An 18,814-nucleotide genomic window follows, 5' to 3' on the forward strand; every position below is an offset into this window, starting at 1 on the left:
TTTTCGGAGGCCTATAGAAAACCCCGAACAGGGTGACCTCTCCTTTCCTGTTTCTATCCTCAGCCCATACTACCTCAATCGACGAGTCCTCATCAAACGTCCTTTCTGCCACCGTAATACTGTCCTTGACTAACAATGCCACCCCTCCCCCTCTTTTACCACCTTCCCTGAGCTTACTGAAATATCTAAATCCTGGCACCTGCAACAACCATTTCTGTCCCTGCTCTATCCATGTCTCCGAAATGGCCACAACATCGAAGTCCCAGGTACCAACCCATGCCGCAAGTTCACCCACCTTATTCCGGATGCTCCTGGCATTGAAGAAGACACACTTTAAACCATCTTCCTGCCTGCCGGTACACTCCTGCAACTTTGAAACCCTACTCATGACCTCACTACTCTCAACCTCCTGTATACTGGAGCTACAATTCAGGTTCCCAAGCCCCTGCTGAACTAGTTTATACCCTCCCGAAGAGCATTAGCAAATTTCCCCCCCAGAATATTGGTACCCCTCTGGTCCAGGTGCAGACCATCCTGTTTGTAGAGGTCCCACCGACCCCAGAATGAGCCCCAATTATCCAGAAATCTGAAGCCCTCCCTCCTGCACCATCCCTGTAGCCACGTATTCAACTCCTCTCTCTCCCTATTCCTCGTCTTGCTATCACGTGGCACAGGTAACAACCCAGAGATAATAACTCTGTTTGTCCTAGATCTAAGTTTCCACCCTAGCTCCCTGAATTCCTGCCTTACATCCCCATCCCTTTTCCTACCTATGTCGTTGGTACCTATGTGGACCACGACTTGGGGCTGCTCCCCCTCCCCCTTAAGGATCCCGAAAACACGATCCGAGACATCACGCACCCTGGCACCTTGGAGGCAACACACCAACCATGAGTCTCTCTCATTCTCACAGAATCTCCTATCTATCCCCCTAACTATGGAGTCTCCAATGACTAATGCTCTACTCCTCTTCCCCCTTCCCCTCTGAGCAACAGGGACAGACTCTGTGCCAGAGACCTGTACCCCATGGCTTAACCCTGGTAAGTTGTCCCCCCAACAGTATCCAAAGTGGTATACTTGTTACTAAGGGGAACGGCCACAGGGGATCCCTGTACTGACTGCTTCCTCCCAGCCCCTCTCACCATCACCTATCTATCTTTGTTCTTCGGAGTAACTACATCCCTGAAGCTTCTATCTATGACCAACTCTGCCTCCCGAATGATCCGAAGTTCATCCAACTCCAGCTCCAGTTCCCTAACGCGGTTTCTGAGGAGCTGGAGATGGGTGCACTTCCCACTGTGAAATCAGCAGGGACACTGACGGCGTCCCTCACCTCAAACATTCTGCAGGAGGAACATTGCACTACCTTCCCTGTCATCCCCTCGAGATTAAAAAAGAAGAAAAAAAAGAAAATTTAAAAAAAGAAAAAGGAAAAAAAAGGAAAAAAAAAAGAAGAAAAAAAAAAGGAGAGTAGAGGTTGAATAAACTTGGATTGTTTTTGTTGGAAAGATGGAGACTGAGGGGAGACCTGGTTGAGGTCTACAAGATTACGAGAGTTATAGACAGGGTGAATAGTCAGAATATTTTTCCCAGGGTTGAAGACTCAATTACAAAGGGACACAGGTTCAAGGTGAGTGAGGGAAAGTTTAGGGGAGATGTGCGGTGCGGGGACAGGTTTTCATGCAGAGGTTGGTGGGTGCCTGAAACATGTTGGCAGTGGAGGTGGTGGAGGCAGGCACGATAGTAACATTTAAAATGTATCTTGATAGACATATGAACAGGTGAGGAATAGAGGGATACAGACCGTTTGGGCAATAAGAAGTCTGTCTAAATAAGGAATCTGGATCGGTGCAGGCTTGGTGGGCCGAAGGGCCTGTTCCTGTGCTGTAATGTTCCTTGTTCTTCATCCTTTGTTCTATGCCGAAGCTGGACCTAACTGGGGGCTGTTAGGCTGGCCCCGGCAAAACTCTGGACCAGTCTGCATGTCTGGTTCCCTCGTTTCTCGTCAATAGGGACTACATGTAGTACCAGAGGTGGCCACCGTTCCCAATGGCGCTGCTGGGACTAGAGAACTGCCAGCTATTTGATTGGTGGGCAGTTCTTGGAGTCAGGACTTCCTCCCAGGTGCTGGAGGAATTCCCGCCTCAGCCAATTAACTACCCAATGGCTGTTGAAGCACTGCTGCATGACGCAGCCAAGTAGAGGCAGGCCCAGCTCTGAATTTTCGGTCAAGTGGGATGGCGGCGTCCTCCTCGTGTAAAATTCCAGCCATAATCTCATGTTAATAAGACCATGAGAGATATGTCTGCAGAAATTCCAATCTATTGAAGATTTAAAGTATTGATAAATTAACCCCATGCAATAAATCCCATTTGAACACTTTGCACTGACCCCTCAGGAATAATATATTTGTCTTGGATTTTGGGCAGTGTGGAATGATCCTGGACCTGAAAAGTTTAACTTATGTGGACAGTTTGACTAAACCTGGCTTGCACTCCTTTGGTTCCAGAAGATTAAGGAGTGATTAACTAAACAGAGATGTTCAAGATGGTTAAACGATAGGCAGGCACAGGGGAGGATAGGGGTGGGGCGGGGAGACGAGAAGGGTCAGAGCCTTGAAATAGGGCTAGACCATATGTGGGTGATGTCAGGATGCACTTCTTCACAGAAAGGGTAGTGGAACTATCTTCTCCAAAAAGCTGGGAGTCCATTGAAATTTTGAAAACTTGAATCCGAGAGATTTTCGTTCGGTAATGGTTTTAAGGGATAGGAAGCATCAGTGGGTAAATGGAGTTAAAATGCTCCATGGATCAGTCATGAGCTGGTTGAACGGCAGAATGGGCTTGAGGGACTAAATGGCCTCCCCTATTATCCTCCTTGCACGGTTAAGCTGCCAAACACCCAGACTGAGCTCATAAATAAGATGGCTAAATTCACCCACATAACGTTACTGAATCTCCAAAGTAATTCATTCTAAAAAGGGTTTGATAAAGTGTCATACAAATTAAGTACAGGGAGAGAGACACAAAAGGAGGATGTGATCGCACTAGAGAGGGTGCAGAGGAGATTCACCAGGATGTTGCCTGGGCTAGAGCGTTGCAGCTATGCAGAGAGTCTGGTTCGGCTGGGGTTGTTCTCCTTAGAGCAGGGAAGGCAGGAGAATGGGGATGAGAAATTATCAGCAATGATTGAATGGCGGAGCAGTCTCGATGGGCCGAGTGGCCTAATTCTGCTCCTCTGTCTTATGGCTGGGCTCGATGGAGGGGTACAAAGCTATGAAGGGCATTGGGTAGATAGTAAGAAACATTACCCCTCAGCAGAGGGGTCAGTAACCAGAGGGGAGGGGGGGGGCATTAAAATAAAGGGCAGGAGATTTAGAGGGGATTTGAGAAAAGGTCCCAGGTGGTGGTGGGAATCTGGAACTCGCTGCCTCAGAGGCGGGCTTACCATGAAGCACCAAGTGCTGCGTCGCGGGGCCCTGGCAAATGGGGGGCGGGGGCATACTCAGAGGTGGCTGCGGTGAGTGTAAGACCGCCTCTGGTGTGTGTTTATCTACAATATCAGTGCTTGAGCCCAAGTTCAGCGCCCTGTGGCCATAACCCGGATCAGCAACGCCTCCTCCTCCTGTCAACCCACGCTAGCATCCCCCCCCCACACACACACACACAACCCCCATTATAATTAATCAGCAGTAACCCCCCACCCCAGCACACACCATGACAATCTAGTCCATCTGCAGCAAGCCAGGAAATTCACTGCAAAAGGTCCCGATGTCTGGAAACTTTGAGAATTGGTCAACAAATCCCCAAAGAAAAGCTTCCTGAGTGCTGCCCTGCTCGCAAATCTACTCAACCACTCTTCATGTTGCTGGGCGGTCATTTTTACCCGCAATAGATGCGCTGTTCTTTCCCTCCCCGCAAAGAATTTGCACTTCCCGAGTCCGTTCCACGTTAAAACCACCCAATGGTTTTAACTGGGACCCGCTGTTTTGTTCAGTTTTACAGACAATCCAAACTCCAAAGTGTTTCTGGTTTCCGAAGCCAAACAGCCGAAAGAAATAACATGCCCCCCTCCCACGCCCGCCCAAAAATAAATCGAAAATTGTTATTAATAATTAACATTGGGATTGATTTTTTTTAAAACGGGGTTCGGGGACATTACATAGTTCTCGGTCTCAACATTTTTTCTTTGTAAAATTGAACAATTCTGGGAGTTTATACTGGAAAGGCGCAGTTTGAAAAGCAGGGCCTCGGATGGAACTTTTTAACCAACCTTCCATGTGCTGGCGCCCCCCCCCCCCCCCCGCCCCCGCCCCCCACACACACACACACCAACCTCCATTATATTTAATCAGCAGTAACCCCCCACCCCAGCTCACACCATGACAATCTAGTCCATCTGCAGCAAGCCCCCCCCCCCCAAACCCCAGTGATGTTAAGGTCAACCAGAGGAAGGGATGAACGTGCGCTGGCTGAGAGGTACCAGAACTCCAACTGACACCACTGTACATAATGGGATCATATAATTGTATCTCAGACATCAACAAAATACTTTAAAAGTTCAAACAAAGTCTTGTACTTGCTGCAAAATTGAAGTTAAAAACACAAGATGCTGCACATACTGAGCCGGTCAGTCAGCACCTAGAGAGAGAGGTACAAACGGTTAATGTCCACTGGTCATTCTCCGCAGATGCTGTTTGCCCTCACTATTTCATTGACGGCATTAACAATCTTTATTGTCACAAGTAGGCTTACAATAACACTGCAATGAAGTTACTGTGAAAAGCCCCTTGTCGCCACATTCCGAACTGTGTTCGGGTACACAGAGGGAGAATTCAGAATGTCCAATTTACCTAACAGCACATCTTTTGGGACTTGTGGGAGGAAACCGGAGCACCCGGAGGAAATCCACACAATCACGGGGAGAACGTCCAGCCTCCACACAGACAGTGACCCAAGCCAGGAATCGAACCTGGGACCCTAAAGCTGTTAAGCAACAGAGCTAACCACTGTGCTACGGTGCTGACTCATTAGGGGTGGAGTTTGATGTATTGGGGGCGGGATTTGATATCATTTGGGGCAGACCGTCACCTCACCAGAGGTTGGGGCATGAGGGGGTGCCCTCCAAAGAGAGAAAAGGGCAGAAGGCCACCAAAAATGTAAGTCCAGAAACCTTCACAACATTTAAGAAGCATTTAGATGAGCATTTGAAACGCCATAGCATACAAGGCTATTGATCAGGTCCTTGAATATGGGATTAGAATAGATATGTGCTTGATGGCTGGCATAAACACGATGGACCGAAGGGCCTCTCTCTGTGCTGGGAAACTCTATGATGGGTGGCATGGTGTTAACATGTTAGTACTGCTGCCTCACAGTGCCAGTGGCCCAGGTTCAATTCCGGCCTTGGGTCACTGTCTGTGCGGAGTCTGCACTTTTCCCCCGTGTCTGCGTGGGTTTTCTCCGGGTGCTCCAGTTTCCTCCCACAGCCCAAAGATGTGTACATTAGGTTGATTGTTCATGCTAAATTTAACTCCGTGTTCAAAGGTTAGGTGGGGTTCTGAGATTTCAAGGGGTTGAGCCTAGGAAGAGTGCTCTTTCAGAGAGTTGTTGCAGACTCAATGGGCCAAATGGCCTCCTTCTGCACTGTAGGGATTCTACAGATCCTTTCCCATCCTCCTGGGAGATGCTGAGACAATAGCGATCTTGCCTTTTATACATGCATTCAGAAATAACATCTACAGGGGCTATTTTAAACAGAGACTGGAGAATTCTTGAAAACCCATCTTGTTCAACTGCACGCCCAAGAGGTTAATTATTACTGGAGATTTATTGTCTCCTGTACCATGTATTAATCGCCGTTACCTGCAACTTTGGAAATTGCTTTCAGGCTGCTTGTCAGTGTGGCAGAGAGGAGGGGGATTTATTGCTCGCTCACAGAGCGGTCTGGACAATGAGGTATGATGCTCCTTTGAACTCTTACAGTCCCCAATAAACAACAATTGTCCTGGTAAAACAAAATAATGAGAGGGCTGGTTTAGCTCAGTGGGCTAGACAGCTGGTTTGTGATGCCGAACAAGGCCAGCAGCACGGGTTCAATTCCCGTACCAGCCTCCCCGAACAGGCGCCGGAATGTGGTGACTAGGGGCTTTTCACAGTAACTTCATACTTGTGACAATAAAAGGTTATTATTATTATTAAACTTTCCTCCTGCTTGGTTAAATTATGTGGATGCTGTTGGGCAGGCTGCGCTCTCTTTACGAAATGGCTGGAGTGGTAGAATCACTGAAAGATTCGGGGCACTGGCGGAGGCCACTCGGCCCGGCGTGTCTATACCGGTCGGAAAGGGAGGACGGAGTTAAAACAAAACAGAAAATGACAGACCTGCTGAGTTTAACATTTTTTGTGCTTTTAAAAAAATGTCAGATTACCAGCATCTGCAGTATTTTGCTGTTACTTGGGAGGACGGGGGAGGGGGGCGGGGGAGGTATCGCGCTGGTTCGTCGAATTCTCCGCCCCCGCGACGGGCGGGACCGGAAGATTCAGCGACTTTCAGGGGAAAGCTGGGCGGTGCCATGTGGATAATGTATGCAGGCGCTGAGAAATTGGTTGGTTCATCGTAAATTTATGCAAAGAATGAAGAAGCCGATTGGTTTGATACGTGTAATGACATCACAATGGTGCGTTCCCAAAGCGCTGGAGGTGGGTGGCGGGGCCGGGAAATGTTTGGAAATGTTCTCATGGGAAAAGCGCGGACAGCCCCAAAGTGGTGGATGTTCCTGTGCCTTTCCTTTACCACCAGCCAAGACGTGGGTCGTTTGTAAAGCGAGGGACCATCGCCTTGCCCCGATCCTCTCCCCGGGACCAACCAACAGAGGCTCCCAAGCCCGAACTCTTGAGCCATGAAAGAGCTCATCGAGCGGAATAAAGTGCCTCGACGCCTTCTCGCTTGAGACATAATTAAAAACAATTCTCAATAGTCCCTGTTAACATTGTGCAGATGACAAATCCTTCAGCCGAAGGGATGCCCAGCGATTTTAACAAATACCCTCACTTTTCTATTAAAACTTTGTAAACTACAATGTTCTGTCATCGGAACAAGAAATACACTTAGGGCTAAGTGCCTCTCGTTGTCACTGGAATATAATCATGTGTGCATCTCTTGAAATGTCAAGAGAGTGAGGGGACGGGATGAGCTCAGACTGGCAGGTCTCAACAGTGACGAAATGAACACACTGGGAAGGGAGGGTGGAGACACCCGCCTAGAACATAAGCAAAATACTATTTTAGCTTATCCATCGATCAATCTGAAGCGTTAACTCTGCTACTCTCTCCACAGATGCTGCCTGTTTTGCTGAGCATTTCCCGCAAGCTATGTTTTATTACAGAACCCAATGTTAACTCTTGTCTTGCCAACGTCTAATGGTCACCCATTAGACACTAACCGGCCTGATTCTGAAGGGGGTTGTCTCTGCCCACGCCCTTTACGGACAGATGTATTGCTGCTGTTAATTCTCCAACACCATCTCTCTCTCCACCCCCTCAGCATTTTACACTCACTCCCCAAAAAGCTGAAGCTAAATAGTTTCCACAAATAGCAACCAGAAAGCCCAATTCGTTGGAAAAGTTGCCTGGGTTGTTTGAAACGCTCCGCCAGCCCTCGCCTGAACACAGAATCGAGACTCCGATGTTGACCCGGTCTTTGTATTTGTAAAATAATAATAAAAATCAACCCGCTTTCAAATGTTAAAAAAAAACCTCAGTCCATGCAGAGAGATCATGCTGGGCGCTTTCCGCCCGTGTGGGTTATGCTGCTCCCAGATACTGCATTTGCTATCCTGGTTTCAGCTAGATACATGTAAATGGCAGATTCCTGTTGATCTGTTCTGACAGGGAAAATAACGTCTGGCTGCTGGCGGGGTTGTCTCTGGGAGTGGGGCTGTTTGGAATCAGACAGGAACAAGGAGAGACGCTCCACCGGCGGTGATTGTGAAAGTCTCACTGTGTCTGTCTGTCTCTCTGCTTGTCTGCTCCTCTCCCTCTTTTCGGTCTCTCTTCTTCCGTCTCTGTCTCCTTTTATCCGCCTTGTCTCTTTCTGTTTGTCTCCCCCACCCCCTCCCCTCCGTCTACCTGTCTCTGTCGCTCTCACTATCTCCTTCTGTCTTTGCTTCCTCTATCTGTCGCTATCTCTGGATCTCCTCGTGTCTACCTTCCCTGACTCTCTCTCTTCATGTTGTACATTTCGTGTTTGTTTCTCTCGCATTTTCTTTTGGGGGGGGGGGGGGGGGGGAGGTGAATTAAAAGCCTCCCCTTCACTCTGATTGGAAGCCGGAAGGGATGCGAGTGCCTGGGATCTGGGATGGGAAGGAGGGATTGAGGCTGTCATCGGTTGGCGAGGTGGAGAACGCCTCCCCTCCGCCCAACGTGACTCTTTCCTGCTTTCGATAAGGGGAGGGGGGGGGTTAAATAAAACATTTGCACATCTGGCTGGCTTGAACCTCCCAGCCTGGAGACAGAGACACTGAGAGAGAGAGAGAGAGAGAGACAGGGAGAGAGTTTTGCAAGGCTTTCACTCACTCTGATCCTACAGCAAGCACACAGCCCCACGCCTCTCTCTTCGCTGTGAAGACAGACCCAGAGAGCGAGCAGGGAGTGTGGGGTGCTCGCCCCTTGCTGGAGGAGGGAACCCTGAGCACTCCCGGCTGAGAGAGAGGGGGGCAGAGGAGGAAGACTGTGTGTGTGTGTGTGTGCTGGTGTGGAGTAGATGTGGGGACAGTCGACCATTGCAGAGGAGCCGCCAGCCACTTCGTCTTGGTGTTTTTTTGGTGATACATGTTTTTCTTTGGGGAAGACTGTTGTGTCTGGGTTTTTTTCTGAGTCAATGAAAGGCTAAGGACAAGAGAAGGCAAACACACCCAACACAGACACACACACTGCAGCAAATAGATGCATTTTTCCGCATCTGGGAAGCGGCAAGTCTGAGGATGGAGAGCAGCTGACTGCGGGTTCTGGCAAATCACACAGTTTGATTGCAGTTGTTTTAATCGGTTCGCCTCGGGACTTTTTCTTCCTCTATTTTTTTTTGCATTATTTTTCCTTCCCTCCTTCACTTTGCAAACCCTCGGCTTGCCACCTCTCTCTCCGTTGCCCGGCGAAGATGCTGCTCCGCAGGTTCCGGCTGCTGATCGTCATGGTGTTCCTGATCGCCTGCACCATGCACATCCTGATGGACCTGCTGCCCCGGCTGGAGAGGAGAGCCGGGGCCGGGGCCGGGGCTGGGGCAGCGCCCGCCTGCCCCTGTCAGCAGCGGGACAGCGGGCTGCTGGCCGCGGCCGAGCCGGGCTGGGGGAAGCCTCCGGGAGGAGATGCCGCCTGGCCCAACAAACACACCCTCCGCATCCTGCAGGACTTCAGCAGCCAGCAGGCTCCCGGCTCCAACCGCAGCGGCCCCCGGCCCCCGGCCAGAGGGGCGGAAAGCGGCCCGGGCTGGGGCAGGGAGGACGGCAAGAAGCTGATCGCAGCCGGCGGGGAGGGAGCTGCCCCTCACTCCTCCAAACTATCCGCTCTCTTCAAACAGCCGCTCTACCAGAGCGCCATCCCCGCACTCAACCAGGGAGAAATCCTCTTCAACATCCACTCAGACATCAAGTTTAACCCCAAATTCACTGCCCCCCGCGACTGGTAAGAGATTTCTTATTTTTAATGTGTGTGTGTCCCATTCCTCCCTTTCATCCCCATCCTGCCTTTTGAACAATACTTTCTCCAGTTCAATCACTGCCTCCGAGTGTAGCCCAGGGAGGTTTGAGCGCAGACCGAACCCCTGCCACACTCAGCCGCTTTCTTTGGGGTTTTTTTGTTTTGTTTGGGTTGTTTCCCGCCCCTGTTTGTTTATCCTTCTCTGAGCACTGGGTGCTGTCCAGGTCTGGAGGAGTGAGGGGGAGCTCGACCCCCCCCCACCCCACACACTCTCCCCGGTCACCGACCACCCCACAGCCGCCGGGGGAGGAGGAGGAGCGGGGCCAGTTTTCCAGTGACAGGGACAACAGCAGCCAGGACCCAGACTGGTGCTCGGACGGAGAGAGAGAGAGAGGTGGGTAAGAGGGAGGGGAGTGATAGACATGAGGGGGGTGAGGGGGATTCACAGACAGAGAGTAAGAGGGAGGGGAGTGATAGACATGAGGGGGGTGAGGGGGATTCACAGACAGAGGGTAAGAGGGAGGGGAGTGATAGACATGAGGGGGGTGAGGGGGATTCACAGACAGAGGGTAAGAGGGAGGGGAGTGATAGACATGAGGGGGATTCACAGACAGAGGGTAAGATGGAGGGGAGTGATAGACATGAGGGGGGTGAGGGGGATTCACAGACAGAGGGTAAGAGGGAGGGGAGTGATAGACATGAGGGGGTGAAGGGGGAATTCACAGAGTGGGGGAATGGGGGGGAGAGAGAAAGTGAGGGGAAGAGTGACAGAGAGAGGAAGAGGGAGACAGTGAGGGGAGAGAGCGTAAAACATAAGGGGGGTGAGGGGGAGATTTACAGACAGTGAGGGGTGGAGGGAGAGAGGCAGAGAGTGAGGGGGAGAGTGACAGAGAGAGGAAGAGGGAGAGACATAGAGAGAGTGAGGGGAGAGAGTGTCAGATATGAGGGGGTGAGGGGGAGGTTCACAGACAGACATAGGGGGTGAGGGAGAGATTCACAGACAGAATGACGGGAGGAGGGAGAGAGACAGAGAATGAGGGGGAAAGTGAGAGAGAGGAAGAGGGAGAGACACAGGCAGAGTGAGGGAGAGGGTGACAAAAAGAGGGGCGAGGGGAGGAGAGAGCGAGAAAGAGGGAGTGACAGGGAGAGGGGTGAGGGAGAGAGACAGAGAGTGAGGGGGAAAGTGACAGGCAGAGAGCGGGTGAGGAAAGGAGGGAGAGAGGGGGGTGAGGGGAGGAGGGAGAAAGGCGGAGAGAGAGTGAGCGGGAGAGTGACAGACAGAGAGGGGTGAGGGGAAGAGTGAGAGACAGAGAGTGAGAGGGGAGTGACAGAGGGGTTGAGAGGAAGAGAGTGGCAGACAAGGGGTGAGGGGAGCAAAGAGAGAGACAGAGAGCGAGGGGGTGAGGGGGAAGAGAGAGAGTGAGGCGAGGGGGAGGAGAGCGACAGAGTGACAGAGAGGGGAAAGAGGGAAAGTGACAGAGAGAGAGTGAGGAAAATGACAAACAGCAAATGAGGGAGGGAGGGAATGTGGCAGATAATAAGACAAAACGAGACAGAGAGGGTTAAAGAGAAAACACAAAGAGAGAGACAGGCAGTAAACAAGGCATACCCAGAGAGAGAGGGGGGGGTGGCTGCGGGAAGAGACAAAGAGAGAATGACAGAAAGACACACACAAGCAAACAGGCAGAAACAGGTACTGAGAGTTGGGGAATACACCGTGATTAATAAAGACAGAGAACACAGAATGAGAAAGACAAACAGCCACACAGGGAGGGAGAGAGAGTGAGATGGATAGAAAGGAAGACAAGGCTCTAAAGAATGTCCCGCCCTTATATTTCCTGACGCAAACTGGTTTTTTTAAGTCTGAAGAAGAGTCATAATGACTTGAAACCTTAACTCTGTTTTTCTCTCCAGACCTGCTGAATTTATCCAGCATTTTCTGTTCCTTATGTCATCATTTGGTCTAAATGGAGCTCTGCTATTGAGATAGCCTTTCCACATATCCCCAATCTCAGTAGTGAGGACATGTTGTGGACATGTAAAATAGTACATGATTTACACCTTTTCCCAACGTACCCCTTTTGACAGAAATAAAACCCTCCCATCTCCTGCAGAAATGCCAGTACCTGACACCCTGTGTGTGAGTGGCATATACTGAAGCTGTGCATGGAGCAGGTTCACTGACAACTGTATCACTGCCTCTGCTCTCCCTGTTTCCTCCAGCAGCGTTTTATCTGTATCACTCCCCATCTCCTTTTCACACTGTCTACTCTGCCTGCTTCGTGCCTCTCAATCTTCCCATTTGTCCTGTTGCCCTATTTCTCTGGCCCAACTCTCTCTCTCTCACACACGTTGCGTGCTCTCTCTACATACTTGTTTCAGTCATTTCAATTTCCCTCTTTTCCACTCGCCCTATACAGCTTTCCCTGACCAATGAACAGAATACTGGCTCATTATTCTAATGTGACAACACAAACACCTGAGATGGAATTGTAGTTACTGGGTGGGTGACAGAGACAATGGGAGATGTACCATCTCTTTTGGAAGGGACGATTGGGGCATTGTTTTCTGTTGGTAATAAATTTCTGCTACTAAAGTGGTGTTAGAAATCAAGGACACGTTAAGACAATTTTTGAAGCTCTGCGCGGAAAGAGTTATAGGAAACATGGGTTTACTGGCTGTATATTGGTACCCATCCGTACCAGCTCATTCTGAAAGATCAACTGCTGTGATTTTTCCACTGGCTTAAATAGGTGATCAAGAAGAGGATCTGGGTGTGTCTCTCCTCTCTCTCTTTCCCAACCTCTCTTCACCATCTCCCTCGCTTCTGCTTTTTTCTTTTTTCACCTATCTTTCTCTCTCTCCCTTCCTTCTCTCCAATTTACTGTCCGTCGTCACAAAAGGGGATGGGAGACATTTTAAGGGAAAAACCCCTGCCTTACCCCCAGTCCTTTATTTCCAGCCTGCACATGGCATTCAGGTAATGTTACAACTCCTTGAACAGGTTTGACCCCACACCCTTTCTCTTTCAGGGCCAACGATGAGGAGGACGATCTTACACCCACCGGCGACCCCCCCATAGACTCATACCCCAACTGGTTAAAATTTCACATCGGGATAAACCGTTATGAATTATATTCTCGCCACAATCCAGTGATCGAAGCTCTGCTGGGGGATCTGGTGACCCAGCGGATCTCCAGCGTAGGTGAGGAAAATCTCAATTTGGATTACCTGCTCCTGTTCTCCTTTCTTTGCCCTTTCGTGTTTCCTTCCCTAATTAGAGTTTCCCCCAGTGTTTCAAAATGGAGAAATGCAGTTAAATGTAATCTGTCTTTGTCAGCGAGACTGTAATGAGATAAATTGGAAGTGAGTGTGCCTCAGAGGATACGATTCTGTGATTATGGATCTCTCATTGAAAATTATTCCTTGTCTGAGATCATTATCTCTAATAAGAAGTGCCAGAGCGTAGAGGATAGGAGTTGATAGGCTTGCTTGCACTGACCTGTCCAACCAGATAAATAAAGGTCAATGTCTCAAAGGAGAGATGCCAACAGACGCATACAATGGAATATTATTATATACAAGTCTTAAGGTGAGACTGCAAAGATTGTGTATTAGATATGGTTGGGGACAGGTACTGACAGCTGAGAGTACAATGTAAATGCCTCCAACTCTCGTCATATCCTGTCATATTTTGAAACCAGGGGCTCTCTCAACTAAAACAGGTTGATTTTAACTCAAGATCTATTTAAAGATTGACCTCGGATCAAGAAACCAGGGATGGGGGACCACAGTTATGTGGAGAATTGGTGGAAGCTGAGGTTGCTCTCTCCAGAGCAGAGACGGTTAAGTCAAAATTTAATAGAAGTATTGAAATCCTGAACCATTTTTGATAGCGCAAATAAAGAGAAGCTTTTTCCCATGGCAGAACGGTTTGTAACCAGAGGACACAGATTTGAGGTGATCGGTTAAAGGACCAGAAGTGACATGAGGAAGCATTTATTTACACTGTGAACTGTTGTGATCTAGAGGAGGCTCCCTGAAAGCATGATGAAAGCAGATTCAATATTAACTTCCGAAACAGAATTGGATACATTCTTGAAGAGGAAAGAGCAGGAGAGTGGGTTAATTGGGTAGCTCTACCAAACAGACAGAAAGGGCAAAATGTCCAGAATTTATCCAATTCTGTTTTGGAAGTTAATATTTAATCTGCTTTCATAATGCCAGATGACTCTATAAAAGGCTTTGTACACGCATTCAATTTTCTTTAATATTGATATCAGATTATTAGCAATCAATCAAGCGTGAAATAAGTTTGAATTATACGCAATCCAATCAAATTATGATCAGAAGGGGTTTGAATGTAAGGAAGTATTTTTTCCCTTTTCTAGCTAAGTTTAAATCCTGACTGTAATTGGTACCAGTAATTGACTGCTTTGTGAATGAATACCTTCCACTTATGATGACTTATAAAGTACGGACTGCCATTTTTTCACATTGCCTTGTGCAAACTATTAGAAAGAATGAGTATATTCTTTTATTAGTTAATATTGATCTAGTTATGCAGTGGTCCATGATTCGCCATTCATTATGCAACCTTTCCCCAACATTACTGCAGATCTCAGTCGCTCCTGCCCTAAATCGCACCAATTCCCCACCACCCTTGTCCTCACCGGCCTACATTCGTTCCCGGTCCAGCAATGTCTGAATTTTGAAATTGTCATCCTTGTTGTTAAATCCCACACTATTTCTAAAAATTCCTCCAGCCCTACATCCCTCCGGGATCTCTGTGCTTCTCTGATTACGGGCCCCTTGCTCACCCCCATTTTCCTTTGCCTCATCACTTCAGCCATCTCGGCCCACAGCTCTGGAATCCTCTCCAATGCCTCTCTGCCGGTTTCCCTGTTTCTCCTCCAAGTTGCCACTTTACTCTATGTCCTTGACCAAGCTTTTGGCTTTTTGCCCTCACATCTCTTGCGTGATGCAGAATCAAATATGACTGATAGCAGACCTGTGAAGCACCTTGAGACATTTTGCAGTGTTAAAAGTGCTATATAAATGCTGTGGGGCGGCGATGGTGTAGTAGTATTGTCACTGGACTAGTAATCCAGACACCCGGGGTAAAGCCCTGATTCAAATCCCACCATAGCGGATGGTGAAACTTGTCAATAAAAATCTGGAATTAAAAGACTAATGATGACCATGAAACCATTGTCAATTGTCGTGAAAATCCACCTGGTTCGATAAAATCCTTTAGGGAAGGTAATGTAACTCCAAACTTACAGAAATGAGGTTGACTCTTAAATGCTCTCTGAAATGGCTCAGCAAGCCAATCGGGTCAAGGACATTTAGGGATGGGCAATCGACGCTGGCCCAGCCAGTGACACCCACATCCCATGAATGAATTTTAAAAAGGTGGCACGGCGGCACAGTGGTTAGCACTGCTGCCTCACAGAACCAGGGACCCAGGTTCAATTCCGGCCCTGGGTGACTGTCTGTATGGAGCTTGCATGTTCTCCCCGTGCCTGCGTGGGTTTCCTCCCACAGCCCAAAGAAGTGCAGGTTAGGTGGATTGGCCACGTTAAATTACCCCTTATTGTCCAGTTGGGTGGGGTTACGGTGTTCGGGTGGGGAGTGGGTCTAACGCAGGGTGCTCTTTCAGGTGTAGTCCTGATGGACCAAATGGTCTCCTTCTGCACTGGAATATAATAGTTCCAACACACTGAACCCCTTAACCCTATCTATATGGATATGTGCCAACTTGGACAAGCTCCTGCTTCTTAAGGATGATTTGCAGAGAAGTCTTCTATCATAAGAACATAAGAACTAGGAGCAGGAGTAGGCCATCTGGCCCTTCGAGCCTGCTCCGCCATTCAATGGGATCATGGCTGATCTTTTGTGGAGTCAGCTCCACTTTCCCGCCCGAACACCATAACCCTTTATTCCTTTATTCTTCAAAAAACTATCTATCTTTATCTTAAAAACATTTAATGAAGAAGCCTCAACTGCTTCACTGGTCAGGGAATTCCATAGATTCACAACCCTCTGGGTGAAGAAGTTCCTGCTAAGCTCAGTCCTAAATCTACTTCCCCTTATTTTGAGGCTATGCCCTCTAGTTCTGCTATCAATTTTCTGCTGACAAATTCCTGCAACTGGTCTGCAACTTTTCTCACGATAATGATGCACCACCGCTCTGGATTCCTCCCGTCCTCTCCTGAAGGCAATCACTCCTTGTGAGGTATAGATCCAGCAGCTTTGCAGTGCCTTCCCCATGAAGCTAGCCCTCAAAGGCTAGGCCAAGGTGATCAGCCACCTGTGGAGAGCATCCTTACAAGGCCGGGGGCTCAGCACTTGGTATGCACACATACACATTTCAGCAAGTGACCCCTGGGGAACAGAGGCCAAACTTTACATCCCCAAATCTGAAGTAATGTTCCACTAATCAGAGGAATGGAGCAGGAGGGTTCTCCCCACTTCAACAAAAATCCACTAAAAACAAACGATTTGGTCATTATCGCACTGTTGTTTGTGTGGCCTTGCTGTGAATGAATTGGCTGCCACAATTCTTAGATGGCCATTGACACTACAAAAGCTTTGGGACATCCTGATATTTTTGAATGGCACTGCAAGCGTATCACATCAATTTTTTAACGATTCGGGCATGTTTACTTTGAACAAATTGTGAATTTGTGGGATGTGGATGTCGCTGTCATTTATTGTCCATTTCTTACCGTCCCTTGGAAATGGGCCTTCGTCTTTAAGCTCTGCAGTTTGTGTGGTGATAGAATTCACTCAACCACTTTATATGCCTTTTTTTTTTTGGCATCTCAGAAAATAGGAGTGATGCATCACATAGAATCATAGAAAATGTATGGCACAGAAAGAGGCCACATGGCCCAACATGTCTGTGCTGGCTGATAAATGAGCCGTCCAAGATACTCCCACTTATCAGCCATTGATCTGTGGGCCTGCAGGTTAGGGTGCAAATCCAGACACCTTTTACATGAGTTGAGGGTTTCTGCCTCGACTACCCTTATGGGCAGTGAGTTCCACACCTCTACAACCCTCTGGGTCAAATGGCTTTTCCCTTTCTGCCCTCTAATATTTCTACGAAACACTTTGAACCTATGCCCTCTAGTCACGGACCTCTTTGCTGCGGTAAATAAACCCTTCAAATCCACCCTATTCAGGCCCCTCACAATTTTGTACATCTCAATCAATTCTCCCCTCAGTCTTCACTGAACCAAGGACAACACCCCCAGCCTCTCCAATCTTTTTCCGAGCTGCGTTTTTCCAGTCCTGGCAACATCCTCGTAAATCTCCTCTGGACCCACTCTTGTGCAATTTCATTCTTTCAGTAATGAAGTGAGCGGAACTGTACACAGAACTCAGGTTGTGGCCCAACTAAAGATTTATACTGCTCCAGCATAACCTCCCTGCTTTCATATTCTATACCTCAGCTCATCAAGGAAAGGATTCACATTTGCCTTTTTACGGCATGGTCTTCAGCAGTCCAATGATTTACAATTCTGGTGGTAAACTTTTATAAACCACTGCTGAAACCTCAGCTGGAGTATAGTGTCCAATTTCACGTGCTACACTTGAAAGAATGTCAAGCCCTCAGCGAGGATGCAATGAAATTGGCCAGGATGATTCAAAGAATCGTTACGGCACAGTGGGAAGCCATTCATCCCATCAAGCCCATGACAGCTCTCTGTAGCATAAGCCAGTCCCCCTACTCTAGCCCCATGGCCCTGAAAAGTGTATTTCCCTCCAATGCCAATCCAATTTCCTTCTGAAATCATTCATTGTCATTGCTTCCACCACCCTCAGGGTAACAAACCCCCGATCGTGTTCCACTCCAGTAAAAACGGTCTTCCTCGCACCCCCCCTGTCACTCTTGCCCAGAACCTTAAATCTGTGTCCCCTAGTCCTATACCATCAGCGAACTGGGAATAGAATCTTGTATAAGGCTCTGGTCAGACCCCATTTGGAGTATTGTGAGCACTTTTGGGCCCCGTTTCTAAGGAAGGACGTGCTGGCCTTGGAAAGTGTCTGGAGGAGGTTCACAAGAATGATCCCTGGAATGAAGAATTTGTCCTATGAGGAACGGTTGAGGACTCTGCGTCTGTACTCATTGGAGTTTAGAAGGATGAGGGGGGATCTTATTGAAACTTACAGGATACTGCGAGGCCTGGATAGAGTGGACATGGAGAGGATGTTTCCACTTGCAGGAAAAACTAGAACCAGAGGACACCATCTCAGACTAAAGAGACGATCCTTTAAAACAGAGATGAGGAGGAGGAATTTCTTCAGCCAGAGGGTGGTGAATCTGTGGAACTCTTTGCCGCAGAAGGTTGTGGAGGCCAAATCACTAGAGTGTCTTTAAGACAGAGATAGATAGGTTCTTAATTAATAACGGATCAGGGTTTATGCGGAGAAGGCAGGAGAATGGGGGTGAGAAAATATCAGCCATGATTGAATGGCGGAGCAGACTCGATGGGCCGAGTGGCCTAATTTGCTCCTATGTCTTATGGTCTTACACAATCTCCCCTCAAATCTCCTTTGAACAGCCCCATCCTCTCCACCCTAACCTGGAGATAAAACCCCTCATCCCAGGAACCATTCTGCTCAACCTCTTTGTCACCCACTCAAGGACGCTTACGTCCCTCCGACAGTGTGGCGACCAGAACAGGACGCAATACTCTACATTTGTGGTTTAACTGGCACGTTACACATAACTCCCCTGCTTTTGTACTCAGTGCTTCTAGTTATGCAGCTCAAGGTCCCAAGTTCTTTTCTAACTGTTGTCTCAATATCTCCTCCAACCTGAGGTGAGCGATTTCTCGAGAAATGAGACAAGCTGCAATTGTCCTCGTTAGAACAGAGAAGCGTTATTGTATAGAGGTGTCCAAAGTGAAGAGGGCTCTTGAGAGAGTATATTGGGATAAACCGTTTCCACTGGCAGGAGGGTCAGTAACCAGACAGCACAGATATAAAATAATTGGCACAAAGGTAAATGGAACAAATGAGCAGAATTTCTTTATGCAATGAGGTGTTATGATCTGAAATGCAGTGCCTGAAAGGCTGGCAGAGGCAGAATCAATAGTAACTCCCAA

General features: G+C 48.4%; 1 protein-coding gene and 1 long non-coding RNA gene across 2 annotated transcripts in view; one reads left to right on the forward strand and one right to left on the reverse strand.

Annotated features, from left to right (window-relative positions):
- The window catches only part of LOC140394357 (uncharacterized), a 154,403-nt gene that overhangs the window by 83,104 nt on the left and 52,485 nt on the right, over window positions 1-18,814 (reverse strand). The gene's annotated exons all lie outside the window — the stretch shown is intronic.
- fam20cb (FAM20C golgi associated secretory pathway kinase b) overlaps window positions 8,395-18,814 on the forward strand; it is a 138,234-nt gene continuing 127,814 nt past the window's right edge. Inside the window, exons 1-2 of the mRNA XM_072481556.1 lie at window positions 8,395-9,680; window positions 12,728-12,900. Of these exons, the coding sequence (XP_072337657.1) occupies window positions 9,157-9,680; window positions 12,728-12,900 (697 nt within the window). The 5' untranslated portion in view covers window positions 8,395-9,156. The remainder of the gene's footprint in view (window positions 9,681-12,727; window positions 12,901-18,814) is intronic.

Source organism: Scyliorhinus torazame, chromosome 17 (assembly GCF_047496885.1).
Source record: "Scyliorhinus torazame isolate Kashiwa2021f chromosome 17, sScyTor2.1, whole genome shotgun sequence".
Classification (NCBI taxonomy): Eukaryota; Metazoa; Chordata; class Chondrichthyes; order Carcharhiniformes; family Scyliorhinidae; genus Scyliorhinus; species Scyliorhinus torazame.